The sequence below is a fragment of the Cavia porcellus genome, unplaced genomic scaffold (genome assembly GCF_034190915.1).
Source record: "Cavia porcellus strain 051 isolate PalLab524CR breed Dunkin Hartley unplaced genomic scaffold, mCavPor4.1 scaffold_6, whole genome shotgun sequence".
Taxonomy (NCBI): domain Eukaryota; kingdom Metazoa; phylum Chordata; class Mammalia; order Rodentia; family Caviidae; genus Cavia; species Cavia porcellus.
In genome coordinates, this window is record NW_026947489.1 from 10,934,347 (window position 1) to 10,960,535 (window position 26,189).

The 26,189-nt window shown below is 47.3% G+C and overlaps 1 protein-coding gene across 2 annotated transcripts in view; it reads left to right on the forward strand.

Moving 5' to 3' along the window:
* The window catches only part of Igf1r (insulin like growth factor 1 receptor), a 268,904-nt gene that overhangs the window by 226,274 nt on the left and 16,441 nt on the right, over window positions 1–26,189 (forward strand). For both annotated transcript variants that reach the window (XM_003475268.4, XM_063249956.1), the window contains 9 exons: window positions 3,580–3,863; window positions 5,406–5,542; window positions 6,046–6,205; window positions 11,283–11,385; window positions 11,942–12,012; window positions 15,883–16,112; window positions 16,335–16,445; window positions 19,460–19,619; window positions 22,698–22,827. In XM_003475268.4, the coding sequence (XP_003475316.1) occupies window positions 3,580–3,863; window positions 5,406–5,542; window positions 6,046–6,205; window positions 11,283–11,385; window positions 11,942–12,012; window positions 15,883–16,112; window positions 16,335–16,445; window positions 19,460–19,619; window positions 22,698–22,827 (1,386 nt within the window). The remainder of the gene's footprint in view (window positions 1–3,579; window positions 3,864–5,405; window positions 5,543–6,045; window positions 6,206–11,282; window positions 11,386–11,941; window positions 12,013–15,882; window positions 16,113–16,334; window positions 16,446–19,459; window positions 19,620–22,697; window positions 22,828–26,189) is intronic.

The window sequence follows — 26,189 nt, forward strand, 5'->3', positions numbered from 1 at the left end:
CACACACACACAATTTCTCAGCTACAAATATAATGCCCAGCATTTGGCTGGCAGATCAGTTCTTAGCACTGCTGGCCAAGTGTCAGCATTGAGCTTCAGTGTGCACTGTGGTTTTCGTACCATGGTGTCTGTTTATCTTGTGTGATTCCTGGAACCTGAGAGTTTAAGGACCAGAAAGCGTGCAAAGATGCTTGAAAACCAGAATTCAGGGGGATTTGGAGTTCTTCCTGCCATCCTCATTAGTTTAGATGCTGTTTGAGTCTCGGGCTACATTCTCAGACACCAGGGCTCTCTTCCTTCACTTTCTTCACTGAGTGCCGTCTGCTCCACCTCAGTCGAGAAGGTTAGCAGGGGCAGCTCCTGATGCCACAGAATAAGTAAAGACTGTCCCCTGCAGGCTTAGCGGAAAGCTGTCTTTTTTTTCATTTTGTTGTGGTACTGAGGATCAGATGTGTGCTGGGCATGCATTGTACCACTGAGCTATACCTGCCAGCCGTGGGAAGTTGTCTGTTAATTCTCCATCAAAGGCTGTTGGTTACACTGATGCATTGTCCAGCCAACCTTGGAGATTCTGGTTGTAAGTCGAGGATTTGAAAACGTTTATGAGTTCATTTTATGTTGCTATAACAAAATACTTGAGATTAGGCAATGTGTAAAACCCATAGCTTTGAAAGTTGAAGAGCATGGGGCCATCCTCTGCTCTGCCCTGTAAGGGCCCCTGGACTGGATGACAGGTAGAGAACGATGGTGAGAGCTTTTAGGAGGAGAGAACCCAGGCAGGCAAGACTCAGGAGCCTGCCTTGGTCTTTCATAAGAACCCACTCTCAGGAGAATGGCTCACTTTCTCCTGGAGTCTAGCATTCATCCTCAGTTACCTAATTATCTCCAAGTAGGCCCCGCCTCCTGAAGTTCCCCCACCTCTTAACACTGCCACCCTGGGGACTGAGCTTCTGACACAGGAGCCTTTGGGGCCAGAAACATAACAAAAAAACTTTACTAAAAGTTCCCTCATTTTCAGTTGTAGTCACAAGACGAAACCTTTATTGCCATCAGATGTGAAACACCAGCTGAAGTGATGTGGTTACATCAGCGTTACTAACTCGCAGTGTTTCTGTTCTTGGGGTCAAAATAAGCTTTTTGTCTGCACATCCCAAATGACTAATGTGAACATCTAAACCCACAGTCTGACTTCCTCTCTCTTAAAACAGTTCATTTCGGAAACTCACTCTTTGTGGTATGAACACAGATACCATATTTTGTCTATGATGAGAGGACAGAATTTAGTAAGAACGTAACTGTTCCTTGTTGGCTTCCTACTAAGGCCTGAATCTGATGTCCGTACCAGTTCTGACAAGTTCACAGAAATGAGCATCTGACTGAATCATGAAAGCTGTTTTTTTTTTTTTTTAATTTTACAGCTAAGCTGTCCAAAAACTACTTCAGTTTCATGCAGTTCATTCTAGAAACAGTTTACTTGAAGGTAGAAACCAGTGTGTCAGATTTCCTTCCTTCTACGTGGCCCAGCATCCTGTGTGTCTGAAATAGATTGGAGCTAGTAAAGATGCTTCCTAAAGTCCATATGTGGTACAAAGTGCATTTCACGGGCCCTCATCTTTTTCAGATCAGTCATTTGCTTTTTGTAGCTAAAATGCTCCAGATGTTGAGAAGTAAAAGTTTTTCCCATAGAAACAGGTTGTGTTGCAAAGAGGAGGGAGGTTGGCCATCTTGTTTGCCTTTGGTGACACCATTAGGAATATAAGAATTACACCTGGGCATTCTGCCTCCACTTCCCCTTGTCTTCCTGCTGACATTTTGTTGTTGTTTCTGTCTCCTGACCCCTGACTTGGTGGTAGCAGCCATGCAGTGTGCAAAGGTGTGGTGGTTACAGATAAGTGAGCTGTTGAGTGTGCTTAGTGGTTGATCTAATCCCAGCCCAGTGGTGCTAAGCTAGGGCAGGAGTAGACACTGCATTATTTTGCTGTGGATCAAACCTAAGCAATGTGTTACTCATGATTGCAAGTGTCTCTTGTGTTTGTTTTGAAGGGAAGGCAGGAAGTTTTTTGGTAATGTGTTGAAAATGATTTCTGTAGTAATAAGTGTGTTCTTTCCTTCCAGGAAGGTAGTTTGTGGTTTGGTTGGCTTGCATGATGTGAGAGGATGGTAGATTTCTGCCCTCATTTCTTAACCCTCCTTCCCTGGCCTTGTGAAAAACAGTGCACCTCCCCTGACCTCCTTTCTCTACCTTTTGGAATGACTTTCTCAGCGTGGTGTGGCTTCTGCCTTCGGTGGGGCCTGAGTGTCACTACACAAAGAAAGGCCTTGTGATCTGCAGGAAGATCCACAAGCCAAGCAAATCGGGAACCAGTGGCCCTTTTCCCTGCCCCTACCTTTCCCCTCCACGTCTTGACCTAGGGGCCAGCAAGAAGCCTTCACAGGGCTCCCGGGAGGCATCCAGAGCGTTGGCTCCCACTGTTGCACTGTTCTGTGTGGGAGCTGCTGCATTTCCCCTGTTCTGGCCTCCTCGTCTCCTTGGACCTGGTTTTCTTACCAGGTGAGGTTCATCGCATTTGTTCCTGGCACTTTGCTCATTCAGAAGATCCTGTCGCCAGCCCATGGCCTCAGCACCCTCCTCCTCCTCCTCTCCTTCCTCCTCTTGGTCTTCTCTCCACGCCCCTCTCTCAGACTCTTTCATGACCTGAGGGCTGCTGGTCCTGTCTGGATACTTCTCTGAAATTTTTGATTTTTCTTGGTTCATGTAAGTCGAAACAAGATGCCTGGAGGATGCTAAAACCCCAGTTTTTCAAATCAGCAGTTGGAAGGTCCCACCCTCTTCTGCCTGTTGGGGTGGTAGTGTCCTTCTCTTGGGATTTCGTGTGTTCCCTTTTGCTTGTCTCTTGTTATTGTTCTTGTAGCTGTTGTTCAAAGCTGATTCAAATCCACGAAACAGTCCTCCCCTCTCGTAGGCAGGATTTTGTTTTTTGAAACCTCAGGTGGCCAGTGCTGAGCAGCAGGCAGCCAGGCTTGTGAGCCCTGCAAAAGTATGGCACACGCTGCAGGCTTGGGGTAAAGAAGGGGTGTCCATCAGCAGGAGCCCCCACAGTGGTACTGTGGGGTACAGGCACATGCTTGCCCCTTCATTTTATTTCAGAAAGAATCCTGTATGTCACCACTGTGGGCCTCTGCATTGCTTCTGTCCCTTCTTGCTGGGGCCTGAGCAACACCCTCTACAGTAAATCTTAATGTGTGGTGAATAGGTGTGAACCCTTTGATGCTTACCATGAGCTTCCCAACAAGATGGCACTCGCTCTTGATGAAGCAGGAGTCTGCCGGAAGCCACTGAGAAATTGTTCGCTTGTATGTGTAATCAAGTAATCCCTGCGGGAGCTGGGGCCAGAGTGCACACGCCGGTTCTCAGGGTGTACAGTGGATAGAGCAGAGTCAACACTGAAAAAGGAAATCCCTCCTGCCTTTTCGTGGTGCTTGTCCAAGATGAAGACTTGTCTTTCCTGTGACTCTTACCCTGGTCAAAGAGAGTGCAAAAGAGGCAGCAGCCCTTACAAGCTTCTTTGTGCCTTGCAGGCCTGAAAGGAGGCGGCGAGATGTTGCGCAGATGGCCAACACCACCATGTCCAGCCGCAGCAGGAACACCACGGTGGCTGATACCTACAATGCCACAGATCCAGAGGAGCTAGAGACCGAATACCCTTTCTTTGAGAGCAGAGTGGATAACAAGGAAAGAACTGTAATTTCAAACCTCCGGCCTTTTACCTTGTACCGCATTGACATCCACAGCTGTAACCATGAGGCTGAGAAGCTGGGCTGCAGCGCTTCTAACTTTGTTTTTGCAAGAACCATGCCCGCAGGTATGGTGGGATCCAGCCAGCCTTGGCACCTCGATTGAAAGTCTTAGACTCAGGCTTACTGAGGAGTGTGCGATCATTGAGAGGCAGCGTGATAGACCAGCCAGCTGGGGAGCAGAGCCCATGTTGCCGTCATGGAGCTCCATACATGGTTTCCAATATGCATTTCAGCCTTTGTTCCCTTTATGCACAGGTAAATTAATCTGCTCCTTCTTGAGCAGATTCGTTATTGTCTCCAGTTACCTGCAATGCGAGTGAGCTTGTAGTCATTGTGACAAAACACTGATATAAAGAACTTAGATGGAGAAAAGGTTTATTTTAGCTCATGGTTCCAGAGATTTCAGCTGGTGATCACTTGGCCCACTTGCTTTGGGTTTATGGTGGCACAGCTGTACATCATAAGAATTTGTATAAGGGGAATCTGCTCACCTCACAGAGACCAAAAAAAGAAGAAGAGAGAAAGGGGCTGGATTTTCAACATGCCTCTCAAGGGCACCCCTGTGACCTAATATCCTTCCTCTAGGCCCTGCCACCCAGTGGTTCCACTACATGCTGGGGACCAGGCCTTTGGGTGGCACTTCAGAGCCAGACGATTGTAACTGCTTTCATTCAAGTGACCCCCTGTCTCAGTCCCTTTCTTCCTGCTGACACACAGTACTCAGCACCCACAACTTAGAGGAGAAATTTATTTTGGCCACAGTTTTAGAAACGTCAGCCTGTGGTGGGCAGATTCAAATCTAGAAATGGCATGGTGAAAGGGCTTGCCCAGAGGAAAGCCGCTCACATCACGGGGGTCAGGAAACAGACAGAAAAAGAGGTTGCTGAGAGAGGAGGCCCACCCATGCAGGTCATGCCCCTAATGACCTGCCTTGAACCAGACGCCACCTCCCAAAAGTGTCCTTAGCTGCTCAGCTCATTAATGGATGACTGCACTGAGGAGTGTAGCGTCCCCATGATCTGGTCACCTTCCGAAAGCCCACCCTGAGGGCATGAGAGTTCAGGGACAGTCTAGACCTAAGCCACAATATTCTCACGACCAGCTCTGGGAGGAGCTGTGACCAGAGGAGAGAGAGCTCACTGGCTGCAGCAGCTTGCTCGCAGGCTCCTCTTTGTCCATCCCTTATACTCGCATAGGACTTGCATTTGCTTTGTGTAGACTGCAGAGGATCCATGTCACAGCCTGGAGCTCCTGTGTACTGCTGCATTTTGGTTGGCACCCCAGTTCAGTGCTGCAGTGTTAAACAGGTTCTTTCTGCAAGTAGTAGAAGCGGTTTAGAAGAAGATAGATACTTAGGATGCCAGGAATTTCCTGTTGTGCTTGCTCACAGGCCTTCCTGGTAGGGGCCAGGTGGAAGAGCGGATACTGTGATATATTCACATACGAGAGTCAGTGGGTGGGTCCATCTCAAGAGGGCCCCTGTGGTCACTGCGCACAGTCCAGTAGGCATGCATTTAGGGGAGGGTTATTCTCAGCTTAGCCTAGCATTTGTCTTCCTGCCTGAGGACCTGAATCCAACTTTGTCACTTTTGAAAATTGCTTAACAGAAGGAGCAGATGACATTCCTGGCCCGGTGACGTGGGAAGCAAGGCCTGAAAACTCCATCTTTTTAAAGTGGCCAGAGCCTGAGAATCCTAATGGATTGATTCTAATGTACGAAATAAAATACGGATCACAAGTTGAGGTACGGCTGGGGATGTGGTCCATGGCTGCACACATAGCCATTAGAGTCATATCCCATCGTGTGGCATGGTATGACACAGTTACCTCCAGGTTAGTTTAGCCTCCAACAATGAGGCAGTGAGTGAGTGGGAACCAAGCAGCACCATAATCGCTGAGCAACGCTCTGGAGCCTACAGGGAGCTGGCAGCTTCTTACCCTTCTAAGTGATGCGTTGCAGAGTGTGACCTCCCCACACAAGCCACAGCAGCCTTAGGACTTCTAACTCTTCTGCAGTTTTTTTGGTCATAAAAATGATTACAAATTTTGAGTGTGCTTAAAGTGACTCAAGACTACCTTAGAGGATTAATTTTCTTGCCCTTTTTTTTTGCCAACTGGGATCATTCTTGGTGTGGCCCAAGGATGGGTACCAGGTGTCACCAGTGTCATGAGCTGCCATGACAAGGTTGGGTGCCAGGCATCTCCCATGTCTGTAGGAAATTGACATGCATGTTTTATTTCTCTCAGGATCAGCGAGAATGTGTGTCCAGACAGGAATACAGGAAATACGGAGGGGCCAAGCTTAGCCGGCTAAACCCAGGGAACTATACAGCCCGGATTCAAGCTACCTCGCTCTCTGGGAATGGGTCGTGGACAGATCCTGTGTTTTTCTATGTCCCAGCCAAAAGTAAGACTTGTCAAAGGAGTGGCATGATAAAGCTGATACCGGGTCGGGTCCAGAGTTGGGAAGCCTGGATAGCTGAGGCTCTCTGATCTTCTTTTCAGACTGAGTTGGCCTGCTTTCAGAAGGGTCACACTGAGGAGCCAATACCTTGACTGGGAGCTCAGCCTGGGAAAGGGCTGACTCTTGGTCCTTACCACATACAACAGGTTAGACAGTCATAGCCCTTTATGTGGGCATACAACCCTGAGAGCCAGAAGAGATCTTTGCTTTCACCCTGGCCTGTGTTCAGAGCTGTTCTGCAAGCATTGAATTGATCATCCTGTCTCCTACCTGGGCAGTGAGCTCTTCAGGGTTCATATTCAAGGCTTGGAATCCTAGGATGAATCCTCTGGTCCCACTGCTCCCCAGTAGGAATCTCAGGACAGCAGCCAACATGTAGGCAATCTTGCTTCCCTTTGGTAAAACACAGCTGATGTTTAAGCATCAGCGTGCATCCAGCAGCACGCATCAAAAGACACAGAGCTCACCACCTGAGGCAGAGACTGGGCGATGTTACAAAGTTTGCTCAAACCATCTACGAAACCGAATTCTTTGAGGGTTATTTTATATGATGATTTCAGTTTGTGTGGTTGGGTTTAGTTTTGTTTGTACTAGAGATTGAACGCGAGGCCTTAGCACTGAGCTACATCCTCAGCTTTCTGTTGTTCAGGCAGAGTCTCATTGAATTGCGCAGGGTGGCTTCACATTTGGATTCCTCTTGCTTCAGACTCCCAGGGTGCTGGGATTACTGTCTGGTTTTAAAATCAAGTTTTGTAAAATAGCTGAGCATGAGGAGGACCATATATAATGCTTGTTATTTAACAAAGAAAATTTAGTCTTTTGTTTGATGAAATTATATCCCAACTGAGTTTTTAAAATTTCTTAATAGAAATTAAGAAAGGTAGTATTTCAGATTACTTTGTGTTCATATAGTGGGATCAAATTTAGGATAAAAGCATTCTCACTACTTGTTAATAGTCCCATCTCAGAGCTAGTGTGGTGGTGCATATCTGTAATCCTAGCACTCTAGAGGCTGAGGCAAGAGGATCACCAGCCTAGGCTCCATAATGAGTTCAAGTCCAGCCTGAACTGGACTACATAGGAAGGCCCTATCTCAAAAAAAGAAAATAGCAACCCAGCCAGGCATGATGGCATATGCCTGTAATCCTAATCGCTTGGGAAGCAGAGACAGGAAGATCATAAGTTCAAGGCCAACCTGGGTAATCCATGTTGAAAAGAAAAAGACAGTAGGGGATATAGCTTACCAGTAGAGTAGCCACAGGTGCAAGGTCTTGATTCAATCCCCAGTATTGGGGGAAAATATGGGAGCCCAGCCTTGGTTAATGGTAGCACTTTCGGGGCTGTTCCTTCCCAGCACCTGCATCTCTGCTTCTCTGCATTGGAGTCTGATTTACAACAAGGGCTTGCCAGGCCCAGTAGAGCCACTCTTGGATACGTACGCAAGAGCATGAACTCACTTCCTTAGAGATGCCCACACTCTTGTGTTCACTACGGCACTCCCAATGCTACAGACGAATGAGGTTTTTAAAAAAATGGTACATATACGCAACCGAATGCTTTTCGTCTATGGGAAAGAGGGTGACACAAACAAGCATGAGGAACGTTGTGTGCAATCAACCAGGCACAGACGGATAATTACTGCATGGTCTCATTGTAATTGGAATCTAAAACATTGAGCTCATATATGTAGAGAGTAGAATGTCACTACAAGTTGAAAGAGTCTGATTTTGCAGCAATGTTGGCACAGGAAGAAGAAATTCAAAGGATCAGTTGTACAATCTTATCAGTACCATGGTTACGGGTAACATTATATTCTTGAATATTATTGAGGTAGATTTTAGATGTTCCTAACACAAAAGATTGATAAGGGGGTGATTGATTGTGAGGTGACATGTATGCTAATTAGCTTAGTTATATATAGTTCAAAATATGTTGTGCACAATCAACAATACATAATTTTGCATGTCAGTTAAAATTCCTTAAGGAACAAGAACACCGCTGGTCCATCTATTCAGTACCAAATGTTCAGAGTTATGCATGATACCTGAAAATTCCTATAAGGACAGATAGTAAAAAGATGCCACAGAATAGCATTGCACACCATGAGCTACCCTTGTGTGCCCCTGGCACCGCTCTGTGCCTGAGTTCAGCCTTTAGGGGAAGTAAGATGCTTAGCAGATCATTTTGTCAATTGAAATAATTTGCATTCTCTCATTTCATCCACCTAACCTCGTCTTACCTGTTAGCTGATGTGTTAGCTTTCTGTTACTATGAGAAAATACCTGTGGCAAATCAAAACTCAGAGGAAGAGAGGTTTGTTTTGGCTCACTGCTTCAGAGGTTTCTGTCCATAGTTGGTTGGTTTGATGCTTTTGGGCCCATGATGAGGCTGAACCTTGCAGCAAGGAGTATGGAAGGAGCAAAGCTGCTGACCTTAACAGTGGCCAGGAAATAGACAAAGAGGGGCCAGGGCCCCAAGATCCCTTTGAAGGTCCTGGCCCCCCATCTAATTTCCTCCTGCTAGACCTCACTCCCAATAGTGCCACAGGCTGGGGTCCAAGCCTTCACAGCACGGGCCTTTAGGGATGCTTACTCAAACCACAGTGGTTTTCGCCACCTTCCACCCCGAGAACACGCATGATACAACCCTGACAGAGCAGTGTCTTCCTCTGTCTCCCCTGAGCCTGCTCCCATGGTCTCCAGTAGAACGTGGGTCTGGGGGTCCAGTGTCAGGCTCTGGCCTGTAAAAGAGCACCCTTGGCTTCTGGGGCTTAGTGAACTTGGCTTGTCTTGGGAGAGGACATGTCCATCTGCCTTTGAGTCCCATTCGTAACCCTGTGAGTGCACGGGTGCCCTGGGGAATCCAAGCATCTCCTGTAGAACTTCTCCCGCAGAAGTTGGCATCAGCCCCAGGGAAATTGAAACTGCACACTGGCTTTGCTGCTGGAAGCTTTTCCTTATGTCAGACAAGACTTCCGCTGCAGTTCAGTCTCACTTCCTGCTGTTTAATCCTCAGAGGAGATGCAAGCTCTGGAAGCTCTCTGGCACCTGCTTTCAGGAGCCTTTCGTGTTCCTGAATACTATTAAATTACCCTTCAGACTTCTCTTTTGCAGATTAAATATTCTAAGGTCTTTTGGCCTTTTCTTGCAGCCCAGTCGCATAGACCAATTTTCTAGCTGTTGAATCATTTTGTTCTTCTTCTCTGGATGTGTTCCAGTTTCTCTGTGTTCCTGTTGAAATGTGAAACTCAAAAAGAACACAGTACAACCTGACCAGTAGTATAAGTGATACAAATATAAGAAATAGTCCTCAGGGGGGAAAAAGAAAAGCCTGCTCGCTTCCAATTGCCTTGTATTTTCAGGAATTGGAGGGTACTAGAGCCTGCATTGGTTTTAGAAGATAAAATATATTTAATTTGATAAAAATATCTTTAATTTTAGAAATTAAAGCAGTTTTAATAGTCTCTGAAGAATACAGAGAATGGTAGTTTTAGTGGCAGCATGATCAGTGACAAGTGTCTTAGGATCCATGTAACTGGGTCCTCAGTGAGTTCCAAGTTCTCAGTACATTTTCAGGTAGGTAGGAACCTAATGGGTTCAGAAACCCAAACTCCAGATGCCTCCTCCATCCTTTGGAGGTTCCTTAGCTCAGGGACCGTAATCCCTGGCCACCTGTGTGAGGAGTCTCCTAGCGAAGCTTTGCTCTTCCTCCTCTCCAGACACTCATTTTTCATTTCAACCCAAGTCTTATGGATTCTGCTTCTTAAATATCTCCGGATTCCAACTTCTCCATTGCCACTGCCACTGCCACAGCTCAGAACTTGCAGGTTGCTTGTGTCATGGGATTATTATGACCTCCAGGTGCAGAAAGGCCAGCCTTTCATTTTAGGACCTTGACTTACCAGCTCCTTGGGGGCCTTGGAAAAACCAGATTGTCGCTGTGATCTTGCTTGCTTATAGAACAGGAGCAGTGGTTTCTTCCTGAAGTCTGCATTCGGTAACACAGACTGGACCCAGGGAGGTGTGTGCCCTTCAGCTCTCTTGACGTGGCAGTGGCCAGCATCCCCAGTCTGTCTTTTGGCACAGCCATTTCCCCTGGGCACCAATTTGACCAGTTCATTAAGCTTTGAAAGCTTTCCCAGGCTCCTTTGAATCTACAGAATGGAGCTGAAACCTCTTAGCTTGGATAAGGCCCCTTGTCAGCCATCCCTGACTTCTTTCCAGGATCAGCCAGGCTTAGAGATCTAAGCTGTCCCTCTATTCGGAAGGCTGTTTACCCAGAAAGAGCGTTTCTCCTTCAGTACTGGAGCAAAGGGAACTTTGCCTTTGGGAGTGTCATCCCTTGCGTCTGCTGCATGCTCTTCCTCCCCTCTCTGCACCCTGCCCCGTGTGGCTCTGGTGTCCTCCACCTTGTAAGGCACTGATTTTCCACGTGCAGCAGTTTTCAGGGGAGCAGACCTGAATGGCCAGTGCCCAGTCATGTGTCACATGAGTGCTGGTGACAAGTGCCTTGGCGAGTTCTGTGATCTCCTGCTTTAACCAGCCTCACCTGTGGCAGACACAGAGGCACGCTGACATGGGGTGCCATCTAGTGGGGGGCGGGGTGCTCCTTTAAAATTATCTCTGAAACAGAAAAGCAGGTAAGAGTGACATGGCCTTGTATATGTGTGAATCTCTTGTCATTTTATTTCGGCAAGTGTGTGTCCCGTTCCGAGTGATCAAACTGCATTTAAAGATGATTTTCCTTCAGTCCATCAGTTGAGCTTATTATACCAAACTGCACTCTATACCGGAGCAACCTCACTCTGTACTTACTTAACCTTTTTGCCTATAATTCACCTTATTTGCTGTATTTATTATTTCTGATGCCATTTACGCTCAAGAATTCCCAGTGCAGGGTAAAAAGAGTTTTCGGGTTTGGTTTTGTTTTTTTTTTTCATACTTCCCAATGAATATAAAAAGATGAGATGAGCAGATTGTTCGCCTAGTGACACTGTATCGTTTCCTCCTTGTTTCTGCAGCAACGTATGAAAACTTCATCCATCTGATCATCGCTCTGCCAGTCGCCATCCTGTTGATTGTGGCAGGCTTGGCGATAATGCTGTACGTCTTCCATAGGAAGAGGTGAGCACTGGAGCCGAGCTCTCACTGTCTTCGTGGCCTGGTGATTTGGTGATCTGAACCCAAGTGGAGGTCGTCTTTTGAGGAAATAGGGTGCCAACTGGAAAACATGATTCTCTAGCCTAACATTCTTCTCAGGAAAAGGGAACATTTTCTAATGATGTAACAACAACAGAAATCCTCTTCTTATAGCTTCCCCTTGCTAGCTGTTCAGGCGCAGATGCTTCTGGCTCAGACAGAGCTTTCGCAAGCCTGCCGGTTTAACCCTCCTGATCAAATAAGCTTTGTTATTTCCAATGAAGCAAAGAAACAAATGTTTCTTTAAAAGCTCTAATCTGAGGCCACCAAAGAAGCCAAAAACACATCCTGAAATGTCTGCTGGCCCACCCAGGCCTGACTCAGGAGTTCAAGGGAGAGCTCCCAGAGCAGTAAGCCCTGTCTGCAGGTATCTTTAGGACATTCGTGAAACATCAAATAAAACAGATGTAGCACCGGTGAGAGCCTGTCCAGAAGTGTGTATGGACAGGGGTTTTCAACCTGATCTCATCTTTTTTGGCAGAAACAGCAGCAGGCTGGGGAATGGAGTGTTGTACGCCTCTGTGAACCCGGAGTACTTCAGTGCTGCGGATGGTAAGGCTCCTGGCAAGCGGGTGGGTGGGTTGTTCCCTGGAGCCTCCAGGGCTGTCTTCTGCGGTACCATGTGGTACCTTCAGTCTGGAACCCATCTGAAAACATTTCCTACGTTTTGGGTTTTGGTTTTGTTTTGTTTTGTTTTAAATCCAAATGTTTAGCAGTACAGTGAATTTTTCAAAAGTTCTGGGACTGTATGGGATGCCCCAAAGAAAACCAGGCTTCAGAGATGAGTGTGGCCAGCACAGCAATCAGTTTATTTAATTGTCTGGAGTCCTACGCCAGAATACAAGAAGAGTTCTCAATGCAAACGTCCAGTCAGAGCTGTGCTGCCGCAGCCCTCTGCATGGTTTCCGCATGAGGGTCACAGCACCCCATCCCCGCGGGCTATTTATGGCTACTCTGCTTTGTATTATCTTGGAATTCTTCTGTCATTCTCGCCTGGATAGGGTCATAAGATTCATTCCCTTCTTCACATTCCCTTCGGTGGTAAGTAATGAGGGTCAGTTACTTAAATGGCTGGAAGCTGACATGGAAGCCGGGTTGTACTCGGTGTTTATCTCCGTTTTTTCCCTCTGGCCTGCGAACTTCATTCCAAACATTTTCAGGAAGTTGAGCTGGGAGGAGTGGTCATTGGGTCCCTCCATACGAAGCCCCTTAGTGAGCACTTTGTTAGAAGCCATCACCCTGCAAGTGATTTGGTTTCCTTAAGCTGATCCACAGACAGGCCAGGGTCACACGGCAAGGCAGCGGCATGTCAGGGAAGAGGACCACCCCGTCCTTCCTGCTGTGTCTGATTGACCAGATGATGCAGTCTGGTCAGAAGGGGGCTGCGAGGTCCTTGGACTGGCAGGGAAGCTGGTGCACAAGCCAGAGCTGAATTGTCAAATGGATGCACAAGTGTGCTGGGGGAAAGTGCCTGGGAAAAGCCTTCACTGCCTTCTTACTCAGGAGAAGAGAAGGGAGATGCAACAGAGCCCTGATTGTTTCTCGTTGGTTATCCAGATCAAATGAGAAAACATAGGAAAGTATTTTGGTAACTTGAAAGCACTGTGTACATGTATATAGCTTTACTATGGTTTCTTTAATCATTTCTAATTGAATTATGTTTATAGTAAAGCTGATCAAAACCAGCCTCTTCTGAATGGGAATCAGGTGCAGAATAATAAGGATTCTCATGCCTGTTTACAGGAAGGTCTCAGAACTTGTCTTTTTAGCAGCCACATATATATCTGAGAGCATGTATATGTGTCTGTACTGCATAGAGAACATTCTGGAAGAATGCACCACATACTTGTAATAGTGATTTTAATGGAAGTTTCTATTTAGAAAGAAACAAAAATGAAAGACAATGCCAGGAGTGGTACAGCACTTGTCTGGCAGGCATAATACCCTGGGTTCAGTCTCTAACATTGCCAAACAAAACAAAAAAACCAGCAAGAAGATGGGTATATTGCTTGTATAAATAATAGCTTTTTTGACAGAGTCTGGCTGTGTTGCCAAAGCTGGCCTGCAGACCCTGGGCTCAAGTGGTTCTCTTGCCTCCTGAATAGCTTCTCAGGCTCCTGAATAGGAGGTAAGGTGCAGGGGTCCTCCCAGACAGTAGAATTGATAGAGGCAACACAGGCGAGTTCCACTGTGTGAGAGGGGTCTGACTTTGCAAGATAATCTACTCTACCTTGAAATAAAGAAGCAAAGGTTGATAAGGTGTGGTGTTGACTGTGAAGTGGCCAGGAGGCTTCCAGAGAGCATGAACAGAGTCAAATCAGACTCCTGTGGTGGCTTGAATTCACAGCCTGTCTCCTTCCAGAACACTTCCTAATGCGTCCCAGTTCTTCTAAGAACAAAACAAGCAAACTTGTGACCCAGGCCAACAGGTGGGAACAGTCACCTCATTTGAACTTAATGGATGGGGCTTTGTGACGAGTACCACACTGTCACTTTCTGGAAAAGGCAACAAAATGGCATTGCAGTTCAAAGGTGCTTAAAACCTTCCCTGTCCCAAAGCTAATCTCATGTCACTGCTCTGAAGAGTATACTGCAAATCCCCTCCAGGAAAGTGCTGATAACATTGTGCAGTCTCCCTACCATCCATTGCTGGTAGAGCCTATTTGCTGGTTACGTCAGAGTTGTTGGGTTGGATTTAGAGAAAATGATTGAGGGTATTGGACTTCACGGACCTCCCACAGAATGGATGCGGTTGCTTTTAACTGTGTGTTCTGCAGCGCACAGTGCAGTTAATTCTGATTAAGAGCCAGCTGGGTCCTCAGAGATAGATGGACCCAGTGGCTCTTTATACTTGCTAAGGGGTATTGTGAGGAGCTGTATTTTCTGGCTCCTCAGCACGCTTCAGCCTTCTCTTCAGGGCTGCAAACTGCCCGATCCCTCCAGAGGCAGAGTTCCATCTGCCCATAAATGCAATGAAATAGCAAAAATGTGTAGCAGAGAAAATTCAAGCTCAGTGTCAGCCACACTGGATACTCCTGAGGTACGAACTGGTGATGCCTCCTAGACTGGTTTGTGTAAAGCGTCTTTTCTTTAGGACATCACTTAGAGGTAGGCACCGGAGATGGGGAGAGCGGCACACAGCAGTGTCTCGGACCAGGCACAGGCCCATGGGCAACTCTGAAAGCGGGCATCAGACACAGGAGGGCTCCCCACTTCCTGGGCCTCCGGTTCCAGGCCAGGACCAGCTGCTGCATCCTGCCAGCCAGCGTGTGCTGACCTGGCCCTTGGCAGGACCGCTTTAGCACACGGCGCAAGGAGGGCATGGTCCGAATTGAAACTTCCTGCAGAGCTGTGGATACGAAGGATTTTCATGGTCACCCTTAGGGCTGTGGGCTTGAGCTGGAGCCCCTGGTTTTGCCTTCTTTCATTCTTCCTCTTCCCTTTCCTCTCTCCTTCCATCCTTCTTATCTAGAATTACTTATTTTCTCTTGCCAGATCAGATCTAACCAGAAATAGAAGCTGAAGCAGAAATCATGCTCAGGCTCCGTATTTACCATGATTAGCCCCAGGCCTTTGCTGTGCGTCCAAGAGCCAAGCCTGAGACCACAGTCTAGACCAAGGTCCCTCAGTCATTTCCAAGTCCCCCTCAGTACCAGAGCTTATTCACTTCTCTGTCTCATTAGCGGTCTAGTGAGCTGTTTAGCCCAGTATATCCAAAAATGTTGTCTTTTTAAATATGGAATAAGTGTAAAAACTTACTGGACAAAGATATTTTTATTGGGTCTTTGAAGTCCTGTGGGTATTTTTTACTTAGAACACATCTCAGCTGACCTAGCCATGTTCAGGGGCTCAGCACCCCTGCTTAAGGATGAGCTGCCCCGTTAAGTAGCACAGGTCTGTGTACAAGATCATTCACCAACGACCTGGGCATTACCACCTGTCACACTGTCTGACCGCTCACCAGTCTGATGCAAACTCCTCCTGCTACTCTTTTTCTGATTGGCAGTTTAACCCACTGATAAAGATGAGCAGAATCCAAACCTAGAACTCTATTTGACCATCTCGTTTGGTTTTTCTATCTCCTCTAATCAATTTGCTTTTAAAAAATGGATGAAAAAAAGTAAGAGGAATCACAGTTTTCTGACCTAGCCTGGGTTTATTTTCTTCCCTCTTTTTTTTTTTTTTTTTTTTTTATGCTGCTGGTACCTACAAATTATCTTGGAATCCCTGGAGTGTGGGACACCTGTACTTGACGGATCCAGTCTTCCATAAAGTGTCCCCATGGGGACACTTTGGGGCAAGCCCTGACTTTGTCCCCTGACCCCCACCATGGCACCTTGTATCCTTCAGGTGCAAGGTCCCCCAGAAGCTCCAGGCTGTCTCCCTACCCCTGTCACAACCCTGATCTCTCTTCTCTCCTAGTGTACGTTCCTGATGAGTGGGAGGTAGCGCGAGAGAAGATCACCATGAGCCGGGAGCTGGGGCAAGGCTCCTTTGGGATGGTCTACGAAGGAGTGGCTAAAGGTGTGGTGAAAGACGAGCCTGAGACCCGGGTAGCCATCAAGACAGTGAACGAGGCCGCAAGCATGCGTGAAAGGATCGAGTTTCTCAATGAGGCCTCTGTGATGAAGGAGTTCAACTGTCATCATGTGGTAAGAGAAAGGCCCAAGGAACCAAGATCCAACCAGACAGAAAGGAACCCCAGAGTTCCACAGATGTGTCCGTGGCCACCCTTGTGGTGTGACACCTTGTCCTCTGCCTAGTTACCCTCGTTACCTGCAGGCCCGGGGTGGAGGCCCAGCACTGCAAAGACAGTCATGGATCACGCAGGTGGCTCCCTCCAGCTAAGCGCCTCTCTTTTTGTCTTCTCCCAGGTGCGACTGCTAGGCGTGGTGTCCCAGGGCCAGCCCACACTGGTCATCATGGAGCTGATGACGCGGGGGGATCTCAAGAGCTATCTCAGGTCTTTGAGGCCGGAAGTAGAGGTCAGTTTTGGTTTTCACTGACTTTGTTACCCTGCCTATGCCTTTCCCTGTGGGAAAATGTCTCTAAATCAATATGCTTTTCAGCCTTGAGGGTTGGTTTCTTGCTTCCGCTCTGGGTTATAAGTCCCTTAGGACTTTCTCAAAGACATTACTCCGAGTGACAGGGACCCATTCTCAGACCCCTGTCCACCCTGCGTCTTTGTGACTGCATTTCCTTCACCAGGCCATGCCAGTGCTGCTCCTTCCCCAAAGCCGTGCGTCTCCAGCCATCACTTTCTCCTCTGCTAACTTCCTGAGTCGCGTGACTTAACCAGCACCTACCTTTTCCTGCTGTGGTCCTCTGAGTGGGTCCCCTCTCCAGCCCGTGCTTTCATTTCTTCACCCCAGACCCAGTGTGGCACCGACAGCCACAGGGGTGGGTTCTCACCCTTGCCTCTGAGAAGTTGCTAGGGTGACTTCACACCCCATCCTGTGCACAAATCTGCTTACCCACAAGCCCATCACACACACGCACACGCACACACTCACATGACTATATGTACGCAGATGGCCCTTCCCTTGCACTCTCAGTGATCTGTGCCTTTGAGACCAGGAAGCAAGATTTCTCTAGCTCTAGATCTGCCTCTTAGGCCCATGCCTTTGAATGGTAATCACCTCAGCTGCAGGATCTCTGCTTACTCTAGTAAGAATTTCAGATGCTAAGCCTGCTGCAGTCCTGTGCAGGTTTTCATTAGTCAGTGTGGCATCTCCACTTGGTCATACTAACCCACAAGCCAGCCTTGTCCCCTGTGGAGGCCTGACTTCTCAGAGGTGAAGTCATCACCTCTGAGAGCGAACTGCAGGTAAATGCCGAGGGATCACGGCAGGAATCAGTGCCTGTTGCTGGCTGCCCCTCTGGGTCTGAACCCCACCCTTTGACACTGACTTTGCTGCTTTTAGCAGAAGCTGTGCTGCCTGTGTTCCCCGGAAGCAGTAGCTCCTCTCTCTCCACCCCTCTTGTGTTTCTGTTGCTGTTCCCTATCTAAGTTTTACTTTCCCTCTTTTAATCTGCAACTTAAATCATCTTCCAACTGACAGTTTTTTTGCATTTATTCTGCATAACCTGTTCATAAATGACCACATTTATTTACAGCAAAGATGTTTGGGGTTTTGGGAAAGCCAGAAGGCCAAGTGTGGACCGAGGTTCCGAGCAGGGTGGTTGATAGCTCTCCCAGGTTCCTGTGTGGTGGGACCTCTCTTCCTAGCTCGCTTTAATCCTCAGGACACCATGAAGGAGGAAGGTTTGACCCACAGGTGCCCGAAGTGTAATCGGGATTACATGCAGTGTTGCATGAGGTGCTTTGCCATTAGGAAATCCACAAGAAAATCTGTGACACCAGTACTCACAAACACTAGTTAGCATCTAAGCAGTGGGATCATGTTCTGTTTTTGCATTCTTTTTTAAATTGAGAGCCTTGGGCATATGTAAAAATGCTTAGTTGCTGCCTCACTGGAGAAATTAAAAGTCAGAACTCGAAGTCTCAGCGTGGCTTTGCCCTTGGCCACACATCTTGTGTAAGCAAGACAGGTCCTGGACCTCCAGTACCTCCTGTGGAATGGTTTGCACAAGATGATTAGCGAAGTCCTTTCCATATTTAAAATTCATCTACAGATTTGTCAGACTTCAATTCTTCCTGACTCACATTAAGCATGAAAATATATGTGTGTATCGCACAGTTGTAGTCTGCTTGCCTTGCTTCCATGAGGGTTTGCTGAAGGTTCTTGTGGAGTATAGGTGTGTATGTAGGCTCTCGTATGTAGCTCTAACCAAATTAAAGATTTTTGCCCACTTAAAGTGCATGAGAGAACAGTCCTGTAATGCATAAATTAGTGAACGATCAGCCCTTCCTCTCAGCACTTAAGATTAAATTCCTTCTGTTGATTCTGATTTTTACAACTTCCTAGTAAACACCTGTATTTCATGCTCCAGTACTTGAGTAGCTGTGAGCGTAACCTTGACATTTCACCCCCTCATCTCCTGCTTTACCATGTATATTTTGTTCTCCCAGCAGTAGGTCCCTATAGAGTCTGTTGCAGGGTCCAGGCAGCCTGATCCCAGAGTCCTTGGCGTGCTCTTCCTATGCTCCCAAGGCCTGATCTGGGGAGGTGCTGGGCAGGAGCTCTCAGAGAGAGCTCTCAGAGCATTTTGCAGAGTTGCATGAGGTGCTTTTGCCGTTAGGAAATCCACAAGAAAATCTGTGACACCAGTATCCACAAACACTAGTTAGCATCTAAGCAGTGGGATTGTGTTCTGTTTTTGCATTCTGTTTTAGAATTGAGAGCCTTGGGCATATGTGAAAAAGATGTAAATCTTTTTCCAAACAGATTTGTTATCATTTAGGGTTAATTCTCAGACTGCATTCCAGAGGATGCCTATCCGTGCTATGGGGCATGCTTTGTGCTAGTCTCTCTGCACTGGGCACTTTAGATATCCAATGCCCACAGAAAACATTAATCCAAGGTGGAGATATACTCCTGGTAGCTGTATACCTTAGGAGAAAGCAGCAAGAAGAGGACAAGATTAAATAATTCCTGATGGCGCTTACCTGGGAGACAAAGGGTCCGTTTAGAAGCACATTTGATTGATTCTGCAGTCTTTAGAATGTGTGTGTCTTCCTTTTACCCGCACTTTGAATATGGAAATGAAAAGAGTACAAGAATTAATAGGGATCTGGGTAACTGTGTCCTTAATATAAACAAGTTCTGTGGTTTGTTTCATTTTAAATAACCTTTTGCGCTATCCAGAATAGAAGATGCTGGTCCCAAGTCATGACACTAATAGTAGGTCACCCTGTGTGATGTAGTCAGAGGCAGGCACTTGACTGTACCACCAAGAAAGGCCGTGTCTCTGTCTTAATGTGTTCCTGTGTTGCTGGGATTGAATAAAGATGGATTTTCAAACCCTAAAGGAACTCAAAATTTAAAAAGTCCTAAAATTTCTCCTGTGAACTTTTTTTTTTTTTAATCTCCAACAGAATAGCCCCATCCTGGCACCTCCAAGCCTCAGCAAGATGATCCAGATGGCCGGAGAGATTGCAGATGGCATGGCATACCTCAACGCCAACAAGTTTGTCCACAGAGACCTTGCTGCCCGCAATTGCATGGTAGCTGAAGATTTCACAGTCAAAATTGGAGGTACATCCTTGGCTTAAGTAACAGCTAAACCTGCAGGAGATTAGGGACCTTAGGAGCCTTAGCCTGCTGCTGAGGAAGTTTTCCAAACAGGCCTTTTACATGCAAAGACTTGAAATCAGTGTGGTGGTCTCTGGTTGCTGTCAGTCATTGCAGTCCTCCCAGTGCACAGACATTGGTGGTCCATGTAGTGGCCACAGTCTCTGAGGTCACTCAGGTGGAACGCTTCTTAGCATTGGGTACAGAAATCATTAAGACAGTGTCCCCAAGTGGCTTTGACTTGAGAATAGAAGTCACTATATAATCTTCAGTTTTCATCCTGTGTAAAGAAATCCACCCTGCCTCCCCCCCCGCCCCCAGGCCCAGAGTTTTTCTGAGACATGAAGTACCCTAACATGAAGCTCATCACAGAGCAGGATCTGTGACAAGGATAGACATAGCAGCCCCTTGGGGGAGGAAGGTCACTGCCTAGTGGATTTCACACCCAAAGCTAGTGATCTTAGCTGGCGTACCTACCAGTTAGACCCCACGTTGCCACCCACCACTGCAACATTAACAAAAATCAATAAATAAAAAGAGCTAGACTGAATTTCTGATCACAGTTCAGAAATTCTTTTCAGCTTCTCAGTTTGTGTTTTTGCTATGGACTTTTAATCCACCTAGCAAATATGTACACAGTATCAGGATTACTCGGGAAACCACCTGCTTTTAGCAGAACTTTTATCTTCCCTCTAAAATAGGATGATATTTCAGAGAAATACCAAATACCCTGAGAACCTGCAGAGGAGACTTAGCATGCAAAGAAAACTATTTCCAGTTGACCTCTTTGTGAAGCTTTTGAACCCTGTGCTCTGAAAGCCTTCTGCCTTTAGCAATGCTTTTTTCCTTTTAGCAGTGATTTTTTTTTTTTTTGAATGAAATGTTTTGACCCCTTAGTGAGCTACGAGTACCCCACCCCAAGAGTAGTTTCTAAGCAGGCTGAGCACCCTTCTTTACATTATGTGTAGGTGCCAGAGGTGTTGGGCTGCATCTGTATCATGGAGCAGAGGCACAGTCCCTAGAGCCAGTGCTCTGAGCCTGTTCCTAGGCTGAGTGTGTCACAGTGGCCAACTCCCCAGGGAGTCATGGAGGGTCCAGAGGCTGTCCTGCCCTGGACTCCAGGGAGGAGCTGAGCTTCCTACCAGCTGGGCCTCCTTTTGCCTCTCCCATTTTTCACTTCGCCATGGGGATTCCTATCGTAGCTTCTCCTCCTTGGTTCAGGGGAGCTTCGGTCCTGGTCAGACCTTAATGGGTGAGCAGTCTGGTTCAGGTATCCTCACTCCTTTCCGCTTCAGCTTCTTCACTTCGGAAATGCAGTGATGGGACAAACCCCAGGAGGTTGTGGGAAGCACGAGGTGCAGGAAGGAGCCAATGTGTGCTCCTGTGGGGCAGCTGTCAGCAAACGTGAGCTCTCGTCTCCCTCCTTCCCGTCTCCTCCCCACCCTTCCCGGGGCACAGGGGGACCCAGTGAACGCTGCTGTCTGTTCCACTTTGCAGTGGATGAAAGGTGTTTTGCTACCACTTGCCATTTTTAATCCGTATCAACAAAGATGAGATCTGCTCTTTTACTGTGGCCTGTTTATAGGAATGCTTTCTTTATAATTGTGGTTTTCTTTCTAGAAATAAAATGTATGTGTGCATGTTTAGGAAGAAGAGCGTTTTCCCTGGCATTTCTCCTTTTCTATTTTTTAACCATAAAGGCAGATCCTCTCATTTGCATATCACAGGTTAATTCAGAGAGGAGACATTAGCACTTCATTTCTGTTCTTCACAAGGGTTCAGAAATGTTTTCCTGGTACCCAGTGGCTCACAGATGACAAACTTGACAGAGTAACTCACCAGAGGCAGTTTGAAGGCCCTTTTGCGTAGTACAAGCGAGCGATGTTGGTTACCATCCAAGAAATGTGCTCTGGGTTCACTGTATAGCCTCATCTGTTTGTGGCAGGAGTTAGAGATGTGAATGGACGTTTTCAAAAATAGAGCAGCCCTTTCTCCCAGGAGGGAGAACAGAAGAATCGTGTGAGGAAAGGTTGTGTGATTGAGTGGAAAATCAAAATTTGACAAAGAGGCTATAATTTAGGATTGTAAAGCAAGCCTGCCATCAAACTTAATTATGTGACATCTTCTAGAGACACAGAAAATGGGAGACATTTTCATGGATGAGTGGGATATTATGCTGAAGAAGGGTGCTGAGACGCCAGCTTCGGGGCCCTCCTCAGTAGCGTCTCTCAGCTCCATGGTGCATCTTGTACCTTTGTTACTCTGAATATTTTCCCCTTTATTAAGCAATGAAATTTCTTTCTTTTCCCTGGCAGTGGGTCCGGCTAGCAAGTCTCTTGTTTATCTGATTGGGTTTTTTGTTTGTTTTGATTTTGGTTTGGTTCTTTTTGAGTCACTGAGGCCTCAGCAGGGCCCTGTGCATGCTGAACAAGTGCTGTGTCACTGAGCCTCATCCCCAGTCTGTTTCCTCTTTTACCTTGAAACAAGGTCTTGCTACATTGCCCAGGTTAACTAAAACATGCGATCATCCCGCCTCAGGCTCCAGTGGAGCTGGGACTACAGTCAAGGGCCTCTGTCTTATTTTGAGACAGAAGCAAGTTGGACATTTCATTGGAATATGACCTAGCAAAGCCTGATTGCTTGCAGCATATGCTGCCACCATGCTCAGCTTCGATAAGGTTTTAAGCCACATATCACCATATGGTCAGAGCGGTCTGTCTTAGTAATCATGGGCCTCAGTAGTGTACAGACCACCTCTCGTGGTAAACGCCGTAAGGGAACTAGCTGCTTGAAGAAACCAAATTGCGAGTGTTTAAAAAGCAAAGATTTCTTGCTATTTGCTTGTCACTTGACTAACTGCCTCTTTCTGCTTCTGCCTTCCGAACTGCAAACCCTAACACTGGGGTCCCCAACGGGAAGCATACTTGTGTCTCAGCTTGAGTATGGAGGTGGTGCAGGCCCCCATGGTGGCAGCAGTGGTCCCTTTGCCCCAGAGCTGGCCCTGCAGTGTGTGTCATTGCACACCTTCTCTGTACCTTTCAGATTTTGGGATGACGCGAGATATTTACGAGACAGACTACTACCGGAAAGGAGGGAAAGGGCTGCTGCCTGTGCGCTGGATGTCTCCTGAGTCCCTCAAGGATGGAGTCTTCACCACTCATTCGGACGTCTGGTATGAGTGCCTTCTCCCGCGAGAACAGCCAGGGCCTGCGGGCCTTGGCCTGTGTAGCTGGCTGTGGCTTGGGGACTGTCTGTCTTCCCAGTTTCTGCTCATGGTTGCCCACTTCCAGCTATGGTTCAGTGATGTCGGAGCCACATTCCTTCATCTTTAAGATGCTCCTGCTGTCTGCAGGCTAGCTGAGGACAAAGGGCACTTGTGGGACTCCAAAGAATTTGTGGGACCAACATTCTCTTCATTCCTGAGCAGATACCAGCAATGCTCTCAGGAGCTAGAAGACGTACAAGAGCCCGCCCATCTTTCTGCTTCTCCCCCACTGGCCAGCACTGTCTTGCCCTCCTTTTCAGGAAATAGGTGTTGTGTGTGCACACATGCGTGCTGACTCCGTGAATCTTTTACACTACAGACAGTGCTTTATTTAGACCCAGAGCTATATGGGCCTTGACTGTGTTTCCTGTTGGTCTCATCTTCTGTCTGTGCTCTCTCCATGGGCATTCCATAGTAGCCGACCCTTGGATGGTTATGCATAATAATGAAAGTGTCTCCTCAGCCGAGGATACAAGGACTTTCCTGTAGGATTGTTTATTGCAGTTCCTTGGAAATGCTATGCAGAGGCAGTCAGGTCTGAAATACAACTGAGGTTCTTGGCAGGCAAAATCCCTGGCACATGCACCTTCTAAAATGTCAGCAACTATCTTGGTTTTCCTCTTGGGAGATCCCATTGCTCTTGTGTTACAGAAAAGGTAGTTGTTTACTCCAGCTCTCCCGATGACCGCATAGAGGAACTATTTCAACAGCGACCAGCATCACTTTTTAACCTCACGAGCCTTTCTCAGTCAAGGGTCTTGGGTCTTATTTGGAAGACAGGTGCAAATTGGAAATAGCATTGGAATATGACCCAGCAAAGCCTGATCACTTCTTGAGCCCAAGGATCAGATCTGTTCTGCTATCAGCTTCGCCAAGATGCTTTGCTCTTTCCCATCAAATCAGAGCGCTCTGCATCAGTTTTAGAGTGAACTGTAGGAGGGAGCATACTCAGGCACTAGTGTGCAGCTTTCAGTGATAGCAGACAGCCCACTGCAACACACGTGTCATAGGTTTACCACCACCCTTTTAGGCTGTCTGCTTCCAGGAGCTCTGAGGTCAGCTTACAGGGGAGAAAACAAGCTGGGTGGGAAGATAAGCCTGGAGCTGTTAACATCTCACAGGCGGCTTCTACCGGGTGGGTTCTGGTTAGCTGCTGTTGCTGTGAGCAGCAGCAGGGTGTCCTGTCCTCACTCCCTTCCTTTCCACAGTGTGACATAATGAATTAATGAGGAAAAATAGGCAGGCGAATAGGCATTTGGAAGTCATTCCCCGTTCACTATCCAGGCCGATGTAGTGCTTTGGTCTCTTCCTTTTTTCTGTGTGTGTGTGTGGAGGGGGTGTACTGGGGAGGTAACCCAGGGCCTTTATGAGCTATATTCCCAGCACTTTTTAAAATTTTGGGACAGTTCTCACTAAATTTCGTGGGCTGGGCTCAGTTTGTAATCCTCCTGCCCCAGTCTCCCAGACTGTTGGAATTACAATCATGTACCATCGTCTAACCCTTTTTGTACTTTTATTTTGTTTTGTTTTTTAACTCAGTCTTTGAGGATCAGTTGAAGAAGCACCGGGACATGCTTAGGACATGCTTAGGTGTTCTCTGCAGCTTTGGGCTTTAATCCGGAACTGCCCCTCTAAAAATGATGCAAAGCATTTCAGATTGTATTCATCAGCCCAAAATAATCATTCCTCCATATTTAGAACCCAGAGAAAAAAACAAAGAATTTTATTTGGCTTTTTTTTTTTTTTTTTTGTCTTTTTCTTTTTTTATCGGTACTGGGGATCAAACTCACGACTGCCTGCTTGCAAGGCAGGTGCTTATGCCACTGAGCTAAATTCCCAGCCCCTTTATTTGACTTTTTAAGTGACCCAGATATCCCAGGCCAGGAGGCACCCCAGAGATCAGGCCGGGACTGAACCGTGCTGAGCCGCCTTCCCAGCTGGAGGCCTGCCTCACCTTCTATGCACACCTTTCTGTGCTGCATTTCAGTCCTCCTGACGAAGACGCTTGCAGAACCTTGCATGCTGTGTTCCTGATCAGACAAGCTGCAGACTTGTCAGAGCACCCAGGTTCCTTTCTGAGATGTTCCCAGGCCTTTGGGTGCTTTCACTGCCTCTGTCACACACCTCTCAGGTGGCCTTCAGGCCTCCGAGGACACAGTGTGTCCTTAGGCATGGAGCAGACCACCACACTGGGGAGTGGCACCCCACTACTCTTGATCGCCCCCCCCCCCCAGCAGCCTCCATTCCTTGACTTACTAAGAAACTTTCCACACAATCCCAAATATCCAGGGCTTTTTGCTAGTTTGGTGGCTAATTTCCACCCTTGGGCAATGAAGATCTCTCTAGGGGTAAATTTGCTAGTGCCTGGGACACTGACATGCTCCCTGCCCCATGTGGGGCAGCACAGGCCCTGAATGTCAACCCTAGCCACACACCCCAGGTCTGTCACCTGTGGAGACATCACGATCCTCATGCTGAGAGAATACACGGATGCATTTGTCTTCCGTTCAAAGATCAAACCTGTCCACAAAAAATGCAAGACTTTAGTGAGGTCACTAATAGCTAGCACCGTGTAGTAAGATGCATGCTTTAAAAGGCACGTGGCTGTTGCCTGTGTCCCAGTGCAGCTGTGTGGCCTTGGTCACGTCCTAGGGCTTTGCTTGCTCTCTGTGTTCCCAGCTCCCGCCTTGGTACCTTGATAAGTATCCGGATGGCTCCTGTGATGGCTGGTGTTGGGTAGTGATGGCATAGCTTCTGTACCTTGGAGCACAGAGTAACAGGACTCAGTTGTCACTTGAGCAGTCCTAGCAGGATAACCACCGACTACAGCACCAGGTGCCTCTCAGTGGCAGGTGACACTGACAGCGTTGTTCAGAGAAGAGCTTTCGCAGTTCAACATGACAAGCACCTGTGCAGGTCAACTCTGTGGTTTCCTGTTTTATTTCGTGCCTGTGATGGTGAGGACCTCAGAATGTGAAAGTAGCCGAGATGACAAGAGACCCCATCCCTGTCCTCCAGGAATCAAGTCTTGGGAACAAGAAGTAAAATAGTAGGTTGGGGTCATAAAAGCCTTAAAATAGACAAGATGAAGTCCTGGGCGTGATAAAATAGGGACTGTCGCCAACTACCATAGGAAAGGGGTTCCAGGCAGTGGAGGTGCTCCGGGCAGATGTGATAGGAGGAGCTGCTGCAGATGAGAATAATGAAGCTTTTTAGGGAGTTAGGTTGGAAGATCACATAAACCTTCAGGCGCCCTTAAGAATTTAGGA